Here is a 21,778-nt window from a genome sequence, read left to right as displayed (position 1 = left end):
AAGGAACCCATAGAAGCTTGACTGATTCCACACATTAAAGATCATCTGGTTGTGCCCATAAGAGAATGGTCAGCAAAGTAGATCATTTGTATATGTGACAAATAATAATAATAATATCAGGATTTAAGCATAGCTTAAATACCAGAACTGTTAGGGAAGATTGAATGTTGCTTGGAATAGGGGCTGGGGATCAAATGAAGACCATGTTGTCAGAGCTTATTTGTATTGTAGTTACATAAAGGGGAAAAGGCCCTAAATCTTCCCTACTGCTTAATGAATCTTATGCAAGTAATTCAGTAGAAAAAAATAATAAAGAAAAAGTCCATAACCATGCCACAGCTGTAGTTATAATGCTAATGGACTAAATTTGAAGCTAACAATTTGGGTCCCTCAATTTTGCTACTAATTGAAATTGGCACTAAGTACTAGACACTATTGCTTTATTCTAAATTAACACAGAAATTCCCAACTGAACTGTAATCTTGCAAAATTCCAGCCCTGTTCTTTGCCTGTGCCAGAGATATTCATCATTATTCACTTTGCTTTTTTTAACTTCTGCCAACCATTTTAACTACAAACAGAAATTAAATCCAACAGCCAAGAAGACAAATGAATCTGACTATTTGTGTATTTATCATATTTAACGTCATGCTTTAAATGTCATGTGCTTTATAAAAAACTGGAATTTTTACTCCAGCAGTAATCTAATCTAATTTAATTTAAAATGCTCATGCATATACAGTGAAAGGATCCGAAAAGGCAGGGAAAGAATAGACAATTATTTCAATGACACCAGCTTTGCCTTGATAAGCAATGACTTCCACATGAGTTGGATACCAGTTCCTACCATTTATCAGGTGAGGACAGGAATTAGTTTAATTTTCAGAATCTGGAGGTCTCAGGTTATGACAGATTGAATAAAATATAGCTGTTAGAGATCTGGAAATGTTGAAGATGGGTTTAAACAGAAGAAGGTATGTACCATGAACCCAAAATCAGCAGAAGAGAAGAACAGGAACAAAAAGATGAGGGAGAAGAAGAGACAAAACAAAACTATCCATATCAGCACCAATCCTTAAGGATCACTGGATAATTTGTTTTCTGATCCACCCAAATTGGCTCATGACTCCAGACAATCCAGCCCCCTTTTCTGGCTGTTGCTAAGATGACGTCTTTATAGTACAAATGTGGAGAGAAGGATAGTAACTTGATTTGGCACCGTAGAAGAATTATTTGTCCATTATTTACTGAAGCAATTTTTACTCATTCCTTCAAACAGAAAATACTTGGTGAGGTTTGAAGCTCAATAAAAAGCTAAATGTTTTCTTAGATAGAAAATGAACTTTATAAATAATTCCAACCAAGGAATCTGGCCTTGCAATTCTGAAAGTTTAACTCTCAAATGTTAACAGCTAAAATTAGAGTACCATCTTTCGGCTGTGGCGAGAAGGGCGTTTACCCAGGTTTGCCTGGTGCACCAGTTGCGGCCCTATTTGGACCAGGAGTCACTGCTCACAGTCACTCATGCCCTCATTACCTCGAGGTTCGACTATTGCAACGCTCTCTACATGGGGCTACCTTTGAAGAGTGTTTGGAAACTTCAGATCATGCAGAACACGGCCGCGAGAGGCATTGTGGGGCTTCCAAGATCTGCCCACATTTCACCAACACTCCGTGGCCTGCACTGGCTGCCGATCAGTTTCCGGTCACAATTCAAAGTGTTGGTTATGACTTATAAAGCCCTACATGGCATCGGACCAGAATATCTCCGAGACCGCCTCCTGCCGCATGAATCCCAGCGGCCAATTAGGTCCCACAAAGTGGGCCTTCTCCGAGTCCCAACATCGGCTGGTGGGACCCAGGGGAAGAGCCTTCTCTGTGGCGGCCCCAGCCCTCTGGAATCAACTCCCTCCAGAGATTTGAATAGCACTCACCCTCCTCGCCCTTCTGTAAAATGCTCAAGACCCACTTTTGTTGCCAGGCGTGATAATTACCATCTTTCCCCCTTTTTATTATATTTTTGGCCTTACTGCATGATAGATTAGGTTGAATGTGTGTGACTGCATAGCTAGGGGTTTTATTATGTTATTAATGCCTTTTAAATGGATCTAATTTTTTATTGTTAAATTTGTAATGTATTGTATTATTGCTATGCTGTGAGCCACCCCGAGTCTTCGGAGAGGGGCAGCATACAAATCTAATAAACTATAACTAACTATATCTAACTATAACACAAAGTGCCACAGATCAGGTTTGCATATAGCTTGAACCTTCTATTATTTTCTTGGCATTGTTTGTACATTTTCCCCTTTTAAGAATATAAATCTTTTACTTGAAACCAGTGTTTTTAAAATCTTAAGCAGTTTTGGAGTTGGCCAAATCTTATACATCAAAAGCTATATCAGTAGAAGACTTCCGGATGTATAGTTTTTTAAAAAAAATAATTAACCGAGTCCCTTCCTAAACTTCTCCAGCATCACTGCTGACGGAGTGATAGAATTTATCCTCTTCGTTGTCAAATGTTGAATATTCTTCAGTATTCAGTACGTGAAATCAGTGGTTATTATCCTCTTTGGCGTGCTCTTATTTTCTTTCTCACTTTTCTTCCTTAAAAATCAAGCTTCAGCTGGAAGGTTTTGCTATGAGAAGCTCAATGTTGAAGGCACTGAGCGTGGGAACTGTGGGCATGAGGGGAACCGCTGGGTGCCCTGCATCAAGCAGTGAGTAGTATCAGATTTCTCCCTTTTCCTTTTAATATCCTTTCCCATAGTGTGCTGAATCAAACCACACAGAGGAAAGTCACTAGAATGCCATAACAAGTAAGTTTAGGCAGAAGCCAGTTTTTTTAAAAAAGTACATGATGTTCCATCTCCTCCCATTCCAATTAGGGATGTGTTGTGTGGATATCTTCTCTGCGCCAATGCGACAGGATCTCCACGTATTGGTGAACTACTAGGCGAGATCACAACAATGACCTTCTATCACCAGAAGAGATATATTGATTGCCGGTAAGTCTTGTCGTCTTAAGACCCATCTTCTTCATTCATTCGCGCCCACTCGCTGGAGAATTGAAGAGATGAAAATAGGAATGCTCTGAATGGAATGGAATGGAATGGAATAGAATAGAATAGAATAGAATAGAATAGAATATTCTTTACTGGACACATAAGGAATTTTTTTAAATGCACATGCTCTCAATGAACATAAAAGAAAATATACATTTGTCAAGAATCATGAGATACAATAGAAAGAGCCGGGGTGGTGCAGCAGGTAGAGTGCTGTACTGCAGGCCAATGAAGCTGACTTGTAGATCTGAAGGTCAGCGGTTCAAATCTCATCACCGGCTCAAGGTTGACTCAGCCTTCCATCCTTCCGAGGTGGATAAAATGAGGACCCGGATTGTGGGGGCAATATGCTGGCTCTGTTAAAAAAGTGCTATTGCTAACATGTTGTAAGCCGCCCTGAGTCTGTCTGTCTGTCTGTCTGTCTGTCTGTCTGTCTGTCTGTCTGTCTGTATAAATAAATAAATAAATAAATAAATAAATAAATAAAGATTGTCATAGGGTACAAATAAGCAATCAGGAAACAATCAATATTAATACAAATCGTAAGGATACAAGCAACAAGCGGCAGTCATAAGTGAGAGGAGATGGGTGATAGGAACAATGAGATGCTTGGCTGCAGACACAAACTGTTTCAACTCCTACCCTCAAAACGTCGTTGCAGAGCACTGCACACCAAGACAACTAGACACAAGAACAGTTTTTTTCTGAATGCCATCACTCTACTAAACAAATAATTCCCTCAACACTGTCAGACTTTCTACTAAATCTGTACTTCTATTCTACTAGTTTTTCTCATCATTCCTATCACCCATTTCCTCCCATGTTGACTGTATAACTGTAACTTGTTGCTTGTATCCTAAGATTTTTATTAATATTGCTTCTTCATTGCTTATTTGACCCCTATGACAATGATTAAGTGTTGTACCATATGATTCTTGACAAATGTATATTTTATTTTATGTACGCTGAGAGCATATACACCAAGACAAATTCCTCGTGTGTCCAATCACACTAGGCCAATAAAATTCTATTCTGTTCTGTTCTGTTCTGTTCTATTACCTCTCACTATAGAATAAGTTTCCAAATAATTTGGGGGAATATCTGCCTGCCAGTCACAACCCTGAAGGCACAGAATCAGAGGTTCCTTAGGGATGTAATGTAATGTAATATAATAAAGGAGTCGGGGGGGGGGGTGCCTATTGTCTTTTTTTCCCTCAAACCTTTCACCATTGTCGGCATGAACAAAGAGATTTTAAAGGGTATTGATGGAGATTTTTTCTTTTCCCCACCCAGGGGTGGCCATGTGCAACTGGTAGATGGCACAGATCTGAGCTACGTGGAAGATGGAACACCCTGTGGGCCCAACATGTTGTGTCTTGATCACAAATGCCTTCCAGTCTCTGCTTTTAACTTCAGTATCTGCCCAGGCAGCTGGGGCGGCCAGATCTGCTTTGACCATGGGGTAAAAATTATAAATAAAAAAGTTGTATTTTCTGTTTCCATTAAATAATAATTCAAAAAAGAAAGGAAAGATGTATCATTTAGCAACTTTGCCAAGTATGATCTATATAAATACCAATATTGTGCCCTCTGCACTTTTTCTTGGCTTTATTTCCTTGTGGATTAAATATACATAAATATAAAATAGGAGCATTCAAAACAGGAGCATGTCTATCGGAGAGGGGCGGCATACAAATCTAATAAATTGAATTGAATTGAATCTTAAATATTCTTGAAGTGTATTCATTTATTACATTTGTTAACCCCTATATTTTTAGAAGTTGGCAAGTGATGATGGGTCATAGAAAAAAGTTGATTATGATTTAATAATTACATGCAGTGAACATGACCTATCTCCATTATTATAATAACAACAACAACAAGACCATTGCATTGAGAAACAGTCATTCTTCAGCATAATTGGAGAATATAGGATTATTTTTGGTGTATTGCAGGAATTTCTACTTTTCTCTTGAAAGCTTCATGTTTATCAACTCACTGTGTAATAGTGTCCACTGAAGAAAGAAATGTAACTCAAGTAAACACACAGGTTTCTGGTTAAAGATCAGTGGAATGGATTTGAGGAGCCCCACAAAAAGTATCTTGCTTAATTACAGGTCTGCAGCAACGAGGGCCAGTGCATCTGCTATTCAGACTGGACAGGAAAAGACTGCAGTGTCTATGATCCTATCCCAGACCCTAAGCCTACTGGGGAAACAGAAAAATACAAGGGTAAGTTGTGGGAGGAACACTTTGCAGACAGCCAGAACACTCAAATAATTTTGTAAGTAATCAAAATGATTTCCTGCAGAAATCTTATTCTGTCTGAAAGCCCTTCAAGCATTTTCCATTTTGGATCAACTCCTGCATGCCTTTTATCTGCTCTGCATTTCCGTATTTTTCTGAGAAAAGATATAAGGAATGCAAGAAACTTCCAGGACTGGAGAAACTTGCAATATATACTGCAAGATGAGTGATGTGACAATCTAATATTCAACTAACCTTCTTTTCTCCCTTCTTCTTTACTTTTTGGAAACTTCTAATATTAACATAATAATAATAATTAATATTAATATTAATAATAATTAATATTAATAGAAACATAGAAGTCTGACGGCAGAAAAAGACCTCATGGTCCATCTAGTCTGCCCTTATACTATTTTCTGTATTTTATCTTAGGATGGATATATATTTATCCCAGGCATGTTTAAATTCAGTTACTGTGGATTTATCTACCACGTCTGCTGGAAGTTTGTTCCAAGGATCTACTACTCTTTCAGTAAAATAATATTTTCTCATGTTGCTTTTGATCTTTCCCCCAACTAACTTCAGATTGTGTCCCCTTGTTCTTGTGTTCACTTTCCTATTAAAAACACTTCCCTCCTGGACCTTATTTAACCCTTTAATATATTTAAATGTTTCGATCATGTCCCCCCTTTTCCTTCTGTCCTCCAGACTATACAGATTGAGTTCATTAAGTCTTTCCTGATACGTTTTATGCTTAAGACCTTCCACCATTCTTGTAGCCCGTCTTTGAACCCGTTCAATTTTGTCAATATCTTTTTGTAGGTGAGGTCTCTTTTCTATTTAAAAACAATCAATTTTTCTGATTTCCAGAAGTTTTATATTATATGTTCTTATTGTAATTATTAAATCATTTTAAATTAGGTAGTGTATGTCTGGGTGGGGGGATGGTATGATTGAAAGATTAAATGAGAGGTTGACAAGCCTGCTGAGGACTCATCAGTCCGGTTTATGCCTGGCTACAGCACGGAATCTTCTTTGGTCATGTTGATGGATTTTGGGCCTGTCAGTGTTGGCAGGGGATCAGAGGTCAGTTCCTAGGCCCCTCTTTTGTGAGGTGCCTCAGGGGTCAGTTCTCTCCCCCCTGCTGTTTAACATCTACATGAAACCACTGGGTGAGATTATCCAATGACACAGGGTGAGTTACCAACAGTACGCTGATGATACTTAGCTGTACATTTCCACCCTGTGTCGATTCAGTGAAGCAGTGGAGGTGATGTGCTGGTGCTTGGAGGCTCTGAGGGTCTGAGTGGGTGTCAACAGGCTCAAGCTCAACCCTGATAAGACAAAGTGGCGGTGGGTTTTGCCTCCCAGGAACAATTCCATCTGTCCGCCCATCATCCTGGGGAGGGGAATCTTTGACTCCGTCAGAGAGGGTCCACAACTTGGGAGTTGTGGCAACAGGGACGTTTGCGTAGGTTCACCTGGTCTACCAGTTGCAGCCCTATTTGCACAGGAAGTCTCTTCTGTGAGCCGCCCCGAGTTTTCGGAGAGGGGTGGCATACAAATCTAATAAATTGAATTGAATTCTCACAGTCACTCACACCTTCATCACTTCACGGCTCGATTAGTGCAATGCCTTTAAAGAACGTCTGGAGACTGCAGCTAATCCAAAATGCAGCTGTGCCAGCCATTATGGGCCTACTGAGATACATCCATATCACCATCACTCTGTAAGCTGCATTGGCTACCGATTGGTCTCTGAATGCAATTTAAAGTGTTGGTTATTACCTATAAAGTCCTACATGGCTTAGAACCAGATTACTTGTGGGACCATCTCCTGCCTCATGCATCCCAGCGGCTAGTCAGAGCCCACAGAGTCTGCCTTCTCCAGGTCCTGTCAGTCAAGCAATGTCGCCTGGCGGGGCCTAGGGGAAGGGTCTTCTCTGTGGCAGCTCCGGTCCTTTGGAATCAACTCCCCCCCAGAGATTCGCACTGCCCCCACTCTTCTGGCCTTTCATAAGGCTCTAAAAACACATCTTTGCCAGCAGGCCCAGGGTCGTTGAGCGTTGCCATTCTTCTCCAGCTGATAGTATGAGAGCATGATTGTGATTGGATTTTGATTGAATGTTTTTAATTGTTTGGGGTTTTAGATTAGATTTTATGTTGGGTTTCTTACGTTTTGTATTTTTGTATTTGATTTTATCTTGTAAGCCTATTTGGACTGGGACTCACTGCTCACAGTCACTCATGCCCTCATCACCTTGAGATTCGACTACTGTAACGCTCTCTACATGGGGCTACCTTTGAAAAGTGTTCGGAAACTTCAGATTGTGCAGAATGCAGCTGCAAGAGCAATCTTGGGCTTCCCCAGGCGTGCCCATGTTACACCAACACTCCGCAGTCTGCATTAGTTGCCGATCAATTTCCGGTCACAATTCAAAGTGTTGGTTATGACCTATAAAGCCCTTCATGGCATCGGACCAGAATATCTCCGGGACCGCCTTCTGCTGCACGAATCCCAGCGACCGATTAGGTCCCACAGAGTTGGCCTTCTCGGGGTCCCATCGACTAAACAATGTCATCTGGCGGGTCCCAGGGGAAGAGCCTTCTCTGTGCCGGCCCAGACTCTCTGGAACCATCTCCCCTCCGGAGATTAGAACTGCCCCCACCCTCATTGCCTTCCATAAACTCCTTAAAAATTCACCTCTGCCATCAGGCATGGGGGAATTGAGGTATTCCCGCCCTCCCCCGAGTCTATACAATTTATGTACGGTGCGTCTGGTTTAATAATGGGTTTTTAAAGTGTTTTTTTTATTTATTAGATTTGTTGTGAATTGTTCTATTGCATGTTGTGAGCCTCCCTGAGTCTACGGAGAGGGGCGGCATACAAATCTAATAAATAAACAAATAAGCCGCCCTGAGTCCACTGGAGAAGGGCGGCCTAGAAATCCAAGAAATAAAACATTGCTGTTGTACAACTAGGTTCTTCTCGCTGTGCTGCATATCAAGAACACACATTATTATAACACAGTTCATTTTCTGTCCTCTCTTTCTCCACAGGTCCCAGTGGTACCAACATCATTATTGGCTCTATTGCTGGAGCCATCTTGGTGGCTGCTATTGTTCTTGGTGGCACCGGATGGGGATTTAAGTAAGCAGCGTCAACATGCACACATTGTGCTTCTCAAATCGCTGTGCCCGTGGGCTAGATTGTCTTGAGGACTTCCTCTCTGTTTGCATGTATTCCAGGTGCCTTTTGCAGTGGCACTTATTTGGGGAAAGGGGAATTGTGCCCAGGTATGGCCCACCCACCCCCCAGCTTAGTTTTGGGCTGAAGGGCAGGATCCTCTTCAGGGTGGAGTCATACAAGTATTCCACAGGTAGTCCTTGACTTACAACTGTTCACTTAATGACCATTTGAAGTTACGGAGGATTTTCCCACAGCCATGCACGACTCATTTTAAAGTTACAAAGCTGAACTCATCCCTGTGATCATGCGATTGCAGTTTTGAGTGCACGATAACTGGTCCACCTCTTTAATTGTTTGCACCATCCCGCAATCACATAGCCATGATTTCTGACTTTTCTGATTTCTGGCATTTACTTCTGGTTTCTGGTGCCAGTTGAAGAAAATGGGTTTGCTTAATGACAGCCACCTTTGCTTAATGCAGTGTTCTCTTAATCCCCAATACCAAAAGGGTAGGGGGAAAAAATCAGAGCTGGTCCTATAATGCCTGAGTTGCTAATGCAATGACTTCTGGCTGAAATTCTAGGCTCGGTTATAATGATAAGTCAAGGATTACCTGCACGCAAGGTGTCATGCAACAAAAAGAGTATTTGCAAGCTTGTTTCCATGATGCAAAACCTTCTTATGATAGGAAAGCAAAAGCATGGATATTCTTGAGCTAGCTATGTCTGACTACGTGCCTGGACTGGAAACAGGGAGCAGGCTTGGATAATGGATTGAGTCTTTGCTGCATTTTAAGTTGAAGTTGGTATTGAGAATCACTGGAAGGAACCATCAGTGGATAGAGAGGGGTGGCAAAGGAAGATGTATGCAAATAAGATGTTAGTCAATAGTCCATTTGAATCCATTTCAGCAAAATAAGGATTGACTGCTATAGGAAAATGTGACGTTGATCTATAGGTCTGAAAAAGTGAAGAGAGACAGAAAGTGTATAGTATTATGGACAAACTTACATTGAGTTGTATTTCCAGGCATGTATGGTACTTGATAGACAGACCAAAGCCACCTTTCTCTGGTGAGAGTCCATATTTAACATACCATATTTTTTGGAGTATTAGATGCATCGTAGTATAAGACACACCTTAGTTTTCGGGCAGTAAAACAAGGAAAAAAGGCCTCTGCCTCACAGCAATTTGCCTCACAGCAAACAGCACAGATGGTATACACTGTTTGTTGTGTGTTTCTGTGCCTGATGCATAGAAATAGCAAAGAATTGGAGAAATGTACATTACAGAAGTACAGTGTTCCTTCGACTTTTGCGGGGGATGCGTTCCGAGACCACCCGCGAAAGTCGAATTTCCGCGAAGTAGAGATGCGGAAGTAAATACACTATTTTTGGATATGGACAGTATCACAAGCCTTCCCTTAACACTTTAAACCCCTAAATTATAATTTCCCATTCCCTTAGCAACCATTTAGATTATTACTCACCATGTTTATTTATTAAAGTTTATTAAAAAAAATATTTATTAAAGGCGGACAAAAGTTTAGCGATGACATATGACATCATAGGGCAGGAAAAACCGTGGTATAGGGGAAAAAACAGCAAAGTACTTAATTAATTAATATTTTTAATTAATATTTAATATTAATTAATTAAATTAATTAATATTTTTGAAAAACCGTGGTATAGACTTTTCGCGAAGTTCGAACCCGCGAAAATCGAGGGAACACTGTATATTAATGCTAGAAAGTTTTCTTAAATGTAGCCACACTAACTCATCCCAATTATTTAAATAGATCTTCTCCAAGGTCAAGGTTTAACTCAGCTGCTTTAGCTTACTACTAAACAGGACACTGTTACATTTCAGACTATACCTGTACAGAGCTGTTAAAATTGAAGTATACATTATTCTCTGATTTTTCTACATTCGATGTATAAGACGCACCCAGGTTTTCACCCTCTTTTTTGGGGGTAAAAAGGTGTGTCTTATAGTCCAAAAATATGGTACCTGAGGATAGAAGTGTAAAAATGGTTTTTGCTTAAATGTGGTAAATTTCAGTTATTATCATGTTATATTGGAACAAAAGGTTCAGAAGTGTGAAATATTAAAATTGCATTGTAGCATTTTTCCACTAATTAAAATAATATATGATAAGTTTTAGGATACTTCCCAGTAGCATTAGAGAGAGCAACAGTAAACTGAACTGGAAGAATTTCATAGTGATCTACTTGCAAGGATTGGCTGGTATTGTTGCAATTTTGTCGTATAATTTCTTCCCCTCTTAAGATGCTAGTTTGCTGGTCTCACAATGAAAGCAGGATTTCTCTTTCTTCTCATCTTGAACATAATAAGAGAAGTATTAACTGGAAGGAGATTACAAAGTGTTCTCATTACTCTTCCACCCCCACACCAGTTTTTAATGCTGCTGGTTTATGAAAGTTCAGCCAGAACCTTTTCTATTCTTGCCGTATGTGTAATTATTTTTTCATTTGCCTTGGATAAAAGTGCCATTTGGTTTTTAGCTCATCAAGTTGGGTTAATATTGTTGGCTTAGTGAAGGGAAGAACTATTTGGCAGGAGAAACTATTCGGAGAATAGGAAATGGGAAAGAGAAGCAAAGCTGAGGCAGAGATGGAGGGACCTGCAGAACGATTGGGCTGTTCCTATTGTTCCTCTCTGATCCACACCAGGCTTCCTGTTATGTTTTGCATGGATTGACACTTGCATGAATGAAGGAGCGCCTGACCTGGGGTTGCATGAATTAGATACTGATGGTGATGGGAACATTGGCATGGAGGTGGAGTGGGGAACAACAGTCCTTAAATATCTATTCCATCCCCCATTGCAGCTTTGTAAAATCCAGTCTTAAACTACACTTCCACTATTCTCAGCTTATTGGTAGGAGATGACATGAGTATCATCCAATATATCCATGTATGCATAATGCATAAGAAGTGGGAGAAGCTGCTTTGGGTACTCTGCTCATAACAAAAGTTTGAGATACATCCTATAAACTGTATCCCACTTGGGACCCCCACCCAAGACTTCTTGGTTCCCTGCAGGGTTTATTGCTGGTATGACATGTTGTATGGATTGGTCTGTTTGCACTATTGCATTGAGGGGCAAGAGAATATAAATTCTGCAGCACCACTGTTTGGGAGGCTGGAAGAAAGGAGATGTTTGAGGAATGAAGATGAGGAAAGCACCTTCAATTTGTAGCAAAGACAGAATAATCGTTTCTTAGGTCTGTAACAATTCTGGAATCACAAATAATTTTTCCTTGCTTCCCCAATCACATGAGCCCCAGGCATTTGGAATGTTGTTTTGGTTGCAAAATTCGAGTTCTTTCATCATTGGTTTATTTTTACCATCTGTTGGGAAAGGTGATACAAGGAATGAAAAACGTTGCAGAGGGAACTTAATGGAAGGAAAAGGAAAATGAAGAACTTCTGCCCTGCAGAAAATCCCTTTTCCCTGGCAGCTTCTTCTACATTCCCTCTGGTTCTATGTGTGGTATTTTTGGTGTGTAATTGCAAGTAAACTTTCTTTAATGCAAGCAAACAACATTGACCATGTAGTGTTTCCAGATGAAATGCAGGCTAACACAGATTAGGAACGTGAGGCTCACTTGCCTTGGAGAATGTGCTGCAGGGGAGAGTGAAATGAAGGTGCTCTTCTTTGGGATATTTCCAGCCTCCCTTTAAGTTCTGACAGGAGCTACACGATCTAATGGAGTTCTCCAAGAATGATGGTAATTGGATCTCTGCGCAAAACTTGTCCTGGTTGGTGGTAAGAAGAAATTGCATGTTAGGCTATTTTGCATTGCCAACCATAGCATGTGGCACGAAGACTGGAAGCAGTCAGGCCAAGATGTACAGCTGAAGTTATCGCTAACCCCTGCTCCCCCTCTCTCTTTCCTTTTCTCTCTTCGGCTTGCAAAGGAACATTCGCAGAGGAAGGTACGACCCAGCTCAGCAGAGCATGTAGCAGCTTCCCTGAGCGCATCTCTCCACCACCTACCGCCTCCATCCCATCCTCCTCATCGCCTTCTCCCCACTCTTGCTGCTTGCAATGATCATTGGTGCAGAAGGGGCAGAGTTCTCGGCAGAAAGAATTTCGTCTGTCCATGCATCCATCCATCAATACCAGCCTCATTCTCCACTTCTTCCATTGCTACCATGAGGGGAGGATCTAGTGAATTAGTAAATGGCCACAGGTGTTCTATCCAGGCATCTAATGAACCCCTGGAGGTGTTCACTGGGTGACAGAGATGGGAATTAATCTCTCTCCAGTTTAAGGCCCAAGTAACAATCCTTTATTTCACGTTATGATAAAGGGAACACAGGATTTTACCATAACATTTTCACGGTAGGATGTTTCACAAATGGAAACAATTTGCAGTACAGTAAAACTGTGTTGATCTTGAGATGCAAAAGATTTCCACACATCTTTGCAAGAATCTTTCCACCTACACATGTATACGATACAATATACCCTTATATTGACAAGGAGAGGGTATGTTTTAATTGGGCCCACACCCATTCTATTATAGAAGAGAGTAGGTATGGTGCTGGACAATAAAACATCAAGCTATATTATAAAACAGCCTTCTAAAACGTGAAGACTTTGGGAGTGTTTTTATTTGAACTCAGATTTCTCAGCCAGCTGTGGAATCTATAGTTCAAAGACATTAGACGTTTGCCATGTTGGGAAATTGTTGCAGTCCTGAAGTCAAACTAATACCTCCAGGAATCTGAAAGGAGATATATTTGAATGGATCTGCTTCTAAATTGAAATAGATGCACAAGGTTCGGTGTAACTGTTGAATCTTCCGGTAGTGCATATGTAGACTCACAAATGTTTACTTGCACTTCCTGTGTTCTTTAAGTTTCCAAAATACATGTTTATATGGTGGTATTTAGAAATTAGGGGCTCCCCACCAGCAATGAAACATATGCCGCTCATTTGCAATTTTGAATGGAAAAGTGGCCAACAGGGAAAGAATTAAACGGCACAATTAATTCTGTGAATACAAAAATTATAACAATTATGAACCTTTTGCATAAATTTAGTCTAAGTTCTGTGAGAAAAGGCCCATTAAATGACACTAATAGGTTTGGGCTACTTGTACATTCACTGGCTGCACTTCACCCAATGGGACCTTTATGAGGTGGGGACCAAAATATTTATATTGTTCATGTGGAAACAGGGCATATAAAAGCCTACTTAGGTAGAAAAAAAACTTCACACCAGAAGATTGACTACAACCATTCTGATGTATCTACATGTAGGGTGATTATATCTTTATCATTCTAATTAATAAATGAAGATCTTGTGTCTTGCCTTAGGAAGATTCCCCTTTCTAAAGTTCAGAGCCTTATTCAAAACTTGGGGAAGATAGTCTGCCCAGCATATGCTATATGACATACACCCGAGCTTTTCTGCTGCTTTATTGAATGTGATTCGGTTGCTTGCTTGCTTCGCATTTGTTCTCGTTTCATGGTGTTATTCTTCCTTGAAAGTTTAAAAGAGCCAGAGTATTGAGGATGCAAAAGAGATTGTCATCTACATTTAATTGCTTTAACACTAGATAAATATAATTAAAAAGTTTGTATTACTGACATATTACCAAGTTAGGTTTCTGGAGGAGAAAATGTCTGAAAACCACTTCCTTTTCTATATTGGGGTAATATGACTTCTCTTTCCATTGTTAGTGATAGACGGTATCATACAGTAAATAAGTGCCTTTCAGTAAACTAAATCTTCACAACATAATAAAAGTATTTATGTATTAAACATAACAAAAATATACATGTATTAAAGGTAGCTCTTCCAAGGTTCATTTTAGGAAATAAATATTATTTCGTTTTAAAGAACAACTGCACATACTGAATTTCCCCCAATATCTGCATATAACAAGTATTAAAAGGACACAGTCCTATAGAGCAGTGTTTTTCAACCAGTGTGCCGTGGCACACTAGTGTGCCGTGAGACATGGTCAGGTGTGCCGTGAAGCTCAGAGAGAGAAAGAAAGCAAGAGAGAGAGAGAAAGAAAGAAAGAGAGAGAGAGAGAGAGAGCGAGCAAGAGAGAAAGAGAACAAGAGAGTGAGAAAGAAAGCAAGAGAGAGAAAGAGAACAAGAGAAAGAAAGCAAGAGAGAGAGAAAGAGAGGGAGGGAAGGAGAGAGAGAGAAAGACATAGAGGGAGGGAGGGAGAGAGAAAGAGAGCAAAAAGAGAGGAAGGAAGAGAAAGAAAGAGGGATGGAGAGCGAGAGAGAAAGAGGAAGGGAGAGAAAGAGGGAGAGAGAAATATAGCAAAAGGGAGGAAGAGAGAGAGAGAGAGAATTTTTTGTCCAAACTTTTTTTAGGCCCCAGGGTTTCATAAATGTAAAAAATGTGCCGCGGCTCAAAAAAGGTTGAAAATCACTGCTATAGAGTACAGAACCTAAGGCATTTAGATGTTTAAATAAATCCTTTTAACTTTGTGTGGAAAAGGATTGAAAATTAATCCTTTTATTTTTTATAAGTTAACAAGTTTTCACTGTATAAGATTCTCCAAAGTACAGTAATTCAAAATTCATTCTTCTGCCAGAAAATAATAAGATTCAATTTTAAAGAGAGTTGTAGTTATATTGGGAGATATGGAATCAATAAATAAAAATCTGGAACCAAGACTTGGATAATTTTGTACCAAATATATATAAACGTTAGTTTCAGGAAGTGATTTTTTAAAATAAGCCAATTCATTGCTAAATGTATCACCAGTAGTAACTGGCTTGTGGAACATCAGCTTAGTAATGTCTGTGGAATAAAATATGTGATGACCATAAGATGAATTCTCTACAGGTAAAACTCAAAAAATTAGAATATAGTGCAAAAGTTCATTTATTTCAGTAATGCAAATTAAAAGGTGAGATTAATATATGAGAAGACTCATTGCACGTAAAGCCGTGATTTGTCATAATTGCGATGATTATGGGGTACAGCTCATGAAAACCCCAAATTCACAATCTAAGAATATTACAATATTGTGAAAAGGTGCAATATTCCAGGCTCAAAATGTCCCACTCTAATCAGCTAATTAAACACCTGCAAAGGGTTCCTGAGCCTTTAAATGTTCTCTCAGTCTGGTTCAGTAGGAATCACAGTCATGGGAAAGACTGCTGACCTGACAGTTGTACATAAAACCATCATTGACACCCTCCATAAGGAGGGAAAGCCTCAAAAGATAATTGCAAACAAAGTTGGATGCTCCCAAAATGCTGTTTCAAAGCACATTAATAGAAAGTTATGTGAAGGGGAAGAAAAAGGTGCATAAGCAGCAGGGATGACCAGAGCCTGGAGAGGATTGTCTGTAAATGGCCACTCAAAAGTCTTGGGGACAAGGAGTGGACTGAGGCCGGAGTCAGTGCATCACACACAGACAGATCCTGGATATGGGCTTCAAATGTCCTATTCTTCTTGTCAAGCCACTCTGGAACAACAAACAATGTCAGAAGCGTCTTACCTGGGCTAAAGAACATATTTGGTCTGTTGCTCTTTTCGGAGGAGAGCAACTTTTTCATCTCATTTGGAAACCAAGGACCCAGGGTACGGAGGAATAATAGAGAGGGACATACTGCAAGATGCTTGAAATCTAGTGTGAAGTTTCCACAGTCTGTATTGATTTGGGGAGCCACGTCATCTGCTGTGATGGTCCACTGTGCTTCATTAAGGGGCGTGCATAAGTGCACCATTGTGCCTATCATCCCTGTCTTATTCTACTATTGTCCAAATTTATGTGTACCTACTTTGCTTATGTTTGTACAATACCTACTATCTTGTACATGTTTTTGACAGATTAAATAAATAAACAAAGTCTAAGGTCAGTGCAGCTGTTTACCAGGAAATTTTGGAGCACTTCATGCTTCCTTCTGCAGATGAGCCTTATTGGGGATGCTGACTTCTTTTTCCAGCAGGACTTGGCACCTGCCCATACTGCCAAAAGCACCAAAACCTGGTTCAATAATGCAGGATTACTGTGCTTGATTGGCCAGCAAACTCACCTGACCTGAACCCTATAGCGAATCTATGGGGCATTGCTAAGAGAAAGATGAGAGACATGAGACTGAATGCAGAAGAGCTGAAGGCCGCTATTGAAGCATCCTGGTCTTCCATTACACCTCAGCAGTGCCACAAGCTGATAGCTTCCATGCCATGCCACATTGAGGCAGTAATTGCTGCAAAAGGGGCCCAAACCAAGTACTGAGTGCATATGTATTTTTATACCTTTCATATATTCTTTTATGTACAATCCTTATTTTACTGATTGCATATAATATTCTAATTTTCTGAGATTTGGTGGATTTGGGGTTTTCATGAGCTGTACCCCATAATCATCACAATTATGACAAATCCTGGTTTGAATATCTTACTTTGCATGTAATGAGTCTTTCATATATTAGGTTTTTTAAAATTTGCATTAGTGAAATAAATGAACATTTGCACAATATTCTAATTTTTTGAGATTCACCTGTATATCCCAAGAAATATTTGATTTTTTGAAGCAAATTTGAGTTAGATTTTTTTTAAAAATATTTCTTTTATATACAGTACATGCTAGGGTTTTTTAAATAAACAGAGCAAGTAATATGGTACAAATTTGGTTTCTTGTAGTTAATCAGTGGAGATTTGAATAGAATAGAATAACAGAGTTGAAAGGGACGTTGGAGGTCTTCTAATCCAACCCCTGATTAGGCAGGAAACTCTACACCCATGATTGTGAACCCAAGGCACGCATGCCATAGGTGGCACACAGAGCCATATCTGACAGCATACAAGCTGTTGCCCTAGCTCAGCTCCAGTGTGCATGTGTGTGCTGGCCAGCTGATTTGTGGCTCACTGGGAGGGCATTTTCGTCCTCCAGTGTGGTTGAGGGCATGTTTTCAACTTCCCCAGTCTCCCAGAGACTAGCGAGAGCAAAAAACGGGCTTACTAGGCCCAGCAGAAGTCAGGAAATTTATTTATTTATTTAATTGGATTTGTATGCCACCCCTCTCCAAGGAAATGAGCTGTTTCCGGCCTCCAAAGGCCCTTGGGAGGTCAGGGAGGCCATTTCCCCCCTCTCCAGGCTCCAGGAAAGCCTCTGAGGGTGAAAAAGAAGCCTACTGGGTCCACCAGAAGTCAGGAAGCGGGGGAGTGGGGAAATCGGTTGCATTCACGGGGGCAGGGCAGCGCAGGGAGGGTCATGCATTTATGAGCATGGGGACACGGCACATGGGGCATTGAATTATGTGCTTTCGGCACCTGAGGAAAAAATGGTTCACCATCACTGACCTACATCATTTTAAAAACTTCCAGTATTGGAACATTCACAATTTCTGGAGGCAAGCTGTTCCATGGATTAATTGTTTTAACTCTCAGGAAATTTCTCCTTAGTTCTAAGTTGCTTCTCTCCTTGATTAGTTTCCACCCATTGCTTCTTGTTCTACTCTCAGGTACTTTGGAGAATAGTTTGACTCCCTCTTCTTTGTGAGGGAGATATTGGAACACTACTATCATGTCTCCCCTAGTCCTCCTTTTCATAAAATAGACATACTCAATTTATGCAACCGTTCTTCATATATTTTAGCCTCCAGTCCCCTAATCATTTTGTTGCTCTTCTAAGCACCCTTTCTAGAGTGTCAACATCATTTTTGCATTGTGATGATCAAAACTGAATGCAGTATTCCAAGTGTGGCCTTACCAAAGCCTTATAAAGTGGTATTAACACTTCACGTCATCTTGATTCTATCCCTCTGTTAATGCAGCCTAGAATTGTGTTGGCTTTTTTGGCAGCTGCTGCACATTGCTGGCTCATATTTAAGTGGTTGTCCACTAGAATTCCAATATCCCTCTCCCAGTTACTACTGTTGAGCAAGGCACCACATACATTATACCTGTGCATTTTGTTTTTCTTGCCTAAATATAGAACCTTACTTTTTTAAACCATTGAATTTCATTGAATTGAATTTCATTGATATAACAATGAGAAAGGCTAAGAAAAAGAAAACTAAAATCACGGATAAAATCAGTCAGACACACTACTTGGAAGGACCCCCCCCCCCCAAAAAAAAATGGTACCAGGACAAATTCCAGTGAAATGTTAAAATTTGATGGTGTATTGGAGACAGAGACCCTAAGAGCCAGGCCAGGGCGAAATGCAGCCTATGTGGACCCTTGCCCTCGCTAAGCAATGCATATTCAACTCAAAAGGTGTGAAAATAGGTACCTGGACCTCACTTTTTTTAAAAAAATAAAGACTTAAGGTTCATGGGGTTTCCATTATATCTGTTTAAGTTTGCAACTTTACAATTTCTAGGAAGTTCTGAAGTGGCTGCTGTATATCTGGCAAGAAGAGGGACCATGTATATTCTTTCAAAATATAAAATGGGCAGTGTTTATTTTGCTCTTATACTGGGAAAACAGTGGGTTAACTAACACTCACCCTATTGGTATTCATAACATGAAAAAGACTGCTTTTATTGGGTTGGGTTGGTATTTATTTATTTATTTATTGGATTTGTATGCCGCCCCTCTCCAGGGACTCGGAGCTGCTAACAGCAACAATAAAACAGTGTACAATAGTAATCTAATACTAAAAACGATTAACAACCCATTAATATAAAAAATCAGACATACATACATACATACCATGCATAGAATTGTAAAGGCCTAGGGGGAAAGAGGATCTCAATTCCCCCATGCCTGACGGCAGAGGTGGGTTTTAAGTAGCTTACGAAAGGCAAGGAGGGTGGGGGCAATTCTAATCTCTGGGGGGAGTTGGTTCCAGAGGGCCGGGGCCACCACAGAGAAGGCTCTTCCCCTGGGTCCCGCCAAGCGACATTGTTTAGTTGACGGGGCCCGGAGAAGATCCACTCTGTGGGACCTAACTGGTCGCTGGGATTCGTGCAGCAGAAGGCGGTCCCTGAGATAATCTGGTCAGGTGCCATGAAGGGCTTTATAGGTCATAACCAATACTTTGAATTGTGATCGGAAACTGATTGGCAAGCAATGCAGACTGCGGAGTGTTGGTGTAACATGGGCATATTTGGGAAAGCCCATGATTGCTCTCGCAGCTGCATTCTGCACGATCTGAAGTTTCCAAACATTTTTCAAAGGTAGCCCCCAGTAGTCGAGCCTCAAGGTGATGAGGGAATGAGTGACTGTGAGCAGTGACTCCCGGTCCAAGTAGGGTCGCAACTGGTGCACAAGGCAAACCTTGGCGAACGCCCCCCTCGCCACAGTTGAAAGATGGTTCTCTAATGTGAGCTGTGGATCGAGGAGGATGCCCAAGTTGCTAACCTTCTCTGAGGGGGTCAGTGATTCTCCCCCCAGGGTAATGGACGGACAGATGGAATTGTCCTTGGGAGGCAAGACCCACAGCCACTCCGTCTTGTCTGGGTTGAGGTTGAGGTTGTTGACACCCATCCAAACCCCAACATCCTCCAGGCACCGGCACATCACTTCCACTGCTTCGTTGGTATAGTGCAGTGGCACAATTTTGAATGACAAATAAGCTTCTAAAGATGCCATGCAACTTCCAGTAATGTTACAAAACACTATTTTTCATCATCTATAGCTATGTTTTTTCTCCCTTGGAAACGTTTGGATAAATGGACTTCAATTTTCAGAATTCACCAGCCAACCATACTCATTGGGGAATTCTGGGAGCTGAAGTCCACACACGAGTCTGTGGAGAGGGGGGGGGCATACAAATCTAATAAATAATAATAATAATAATACTGTTAAAGTTTTCAAGGCTAAAAATACTACTGATCTACAGCACCAATTCCAGGTTTTACTTTGGATTTAGTGAGCTAACGAGAGAAGGAGGAAATGGGTATTCATCTGGCTCTTTTAACCAAACTAGGAATCATCACAACATCTCCATCCTCTCCCCTATCCTCCCCCACACACCATCTTGCATTCCTCTTAGTACTCTGACCTTAAACAAACCCCTTGCTTCTGTGTTACAGGTCTGGAGGGGCTTAGCCCCAAATCATAGCTTGATCTTTGTGCTTCTGGGTCAGTATTCTCACCATAAGGTGGAAAAGAAGGTTACGGCACCTTCTTCCTTTTCCTGGCCAGCAAATAACCAACACCCTAATCAAGTATTCCATTGCTTCCTGGATAGACGAGAGCAGGAATGAAGCCCTCCTTTGAAGGGGCACCACATTGCTCAGCTTCACTGTATGGAAAAAAGATCTTCATGAAGGACCTCCTGCTCTTTTATGTCTTGTCAGATGCACCTTTTCCTCTTCTTCCAACATTGTCTGGAAAAAAAATGAGAGCCCCACAACAGCATTTCTCCTACCTGTGCAGGTCTTCATATGTGCCTCATGTTACTACCCCCTCAAGGAATGTAACCATGTTGGAACCTCCAAAATACTACACGCAGCTCAGGGGTATAACAACACTCTTCAACTTCTGGAAGATTGCGCTTGGAAGACACGCAAGCCTGTTCCTTCCCATGAAGTAGTTTGAGGAAAAGTGGATATTTGGGATGTGTTTGTATTCTGCTAAAAATTTTGCTATGATTTCAAATCAGGGAATTGTGCATTCATGGCTAATGCTTATAAAATTACTGGGAGTGAAGAAATGACATGTATTCATCTATTAAATCCAAGCCCCTTCCATATTTTTGTTCCTAAAAGTTTGAGCTAGAAGCCTTTCTATCATGCTGGCTGCAGCAGCCTAGATGGAAGAGCATGCCATTGATTTACGGAAAAATAACAGACATGATAGTATGCTAAAATAATACTCTAAATGGACCAGACTTATTACCTTTGCCCTCTTCCCCCCACTTCTCAAAGTTATGTTTTCTATTTTGAATATGATGGCTAATTGTGCCACAGCGGCAAAGCAGTGTTGGGAATAGTGACAGCTCATAACAAAAGGCAGCAAGTGGCTTCTTGGTTGGGTAGTGAGGGTGGCTCTAATACCACAAGTGTATTAGAGTCCTCCTGACAAAAGAGATAATGGACACTTTTAATTTATTTATGGTTGATCTGTTCCATCTCACCCCCATTTCTTTTGTGTTAAACATTTTTCCCCATCAGCATGGATGGAGAGGAATTATGCCAGCTTCTGAGTTTAAAAACCAGGAATTAAGCTTTCTTTTTGAAAGGGAAACCATGGGTATATATTTTTTTCTTTGCAGAAATTTGCAAAAGTCTTTAGGAAAGTCACATGCTTTTTATATATACCATCTTTAAAAGTGGAGAGACCACTCATTCATAAAACTTTGATTTTGAAG

General features: G+C 40.6%; 1 protein-coding gene across 6 annotated transcripts in view; it reads left to right on the top strand.

Moving 5' to 3' along the window:
- The window catches only part of ADAM11 (ADAM metallopeptidase domain 11), a 149,682-nt gene that overhangs the window by 85,939 nt on the left and 41,965 nt on the right, over positions 1-21,778 (top strand). For 3 of the 6 annotated variants that reach the window (XM_070727971.1, XM_070727973.1, XM_070727970.1), the window contains exons 21-25: positions 2,621-2,720; positions 2,889-3,008; positions 4,359-4,527; positions 5,183-5,297; positions 8,373-8,463. In XM_070727971.1, the coding sequence (XP_070584072.1) occupies positions 2,621-2,720; positions 2,889-3,008; positions 4,359-4,527; positions 5,183-5,297; positions 8,373-8,463 (595 nt within the window). Of the gene's footprint in view, positions 1-2,620; positions 2,721-2,888; positions 3,009-4,358; positions 4,528-5,182; positions 5,298-8,372; positions 8,464-12,445; positions 12,976-20,765; positions 21,144-21,778 lie in introns of those variants that run through there. The other 3 variants (XM_070727968.1, XM_070727967.1, XM_070727969.1) reach the window with 2 other exon arrangements.

This window comes from Erythrolamprus reginae, chromosome Z (genome assembly GCF_031021105.1).
Source record: "Erythrolamprus reginae isolate rEryReg1 chromosome Z, rEryReg1.hap1, whole genome shotgun sequence".
Classification (NCBI taxonomy): domain Eukaryota; kingdom Metazoa; phylum Chordata; class Lepidosauria; order Squamata; family Dipsadidae; genus Erythrolamprus; species Erythrolamprus reginae.
Note: the sequence above shows the minus strand (reverse complement) of the source record. Positions and strands in the feature narration are given on the sequence as shown.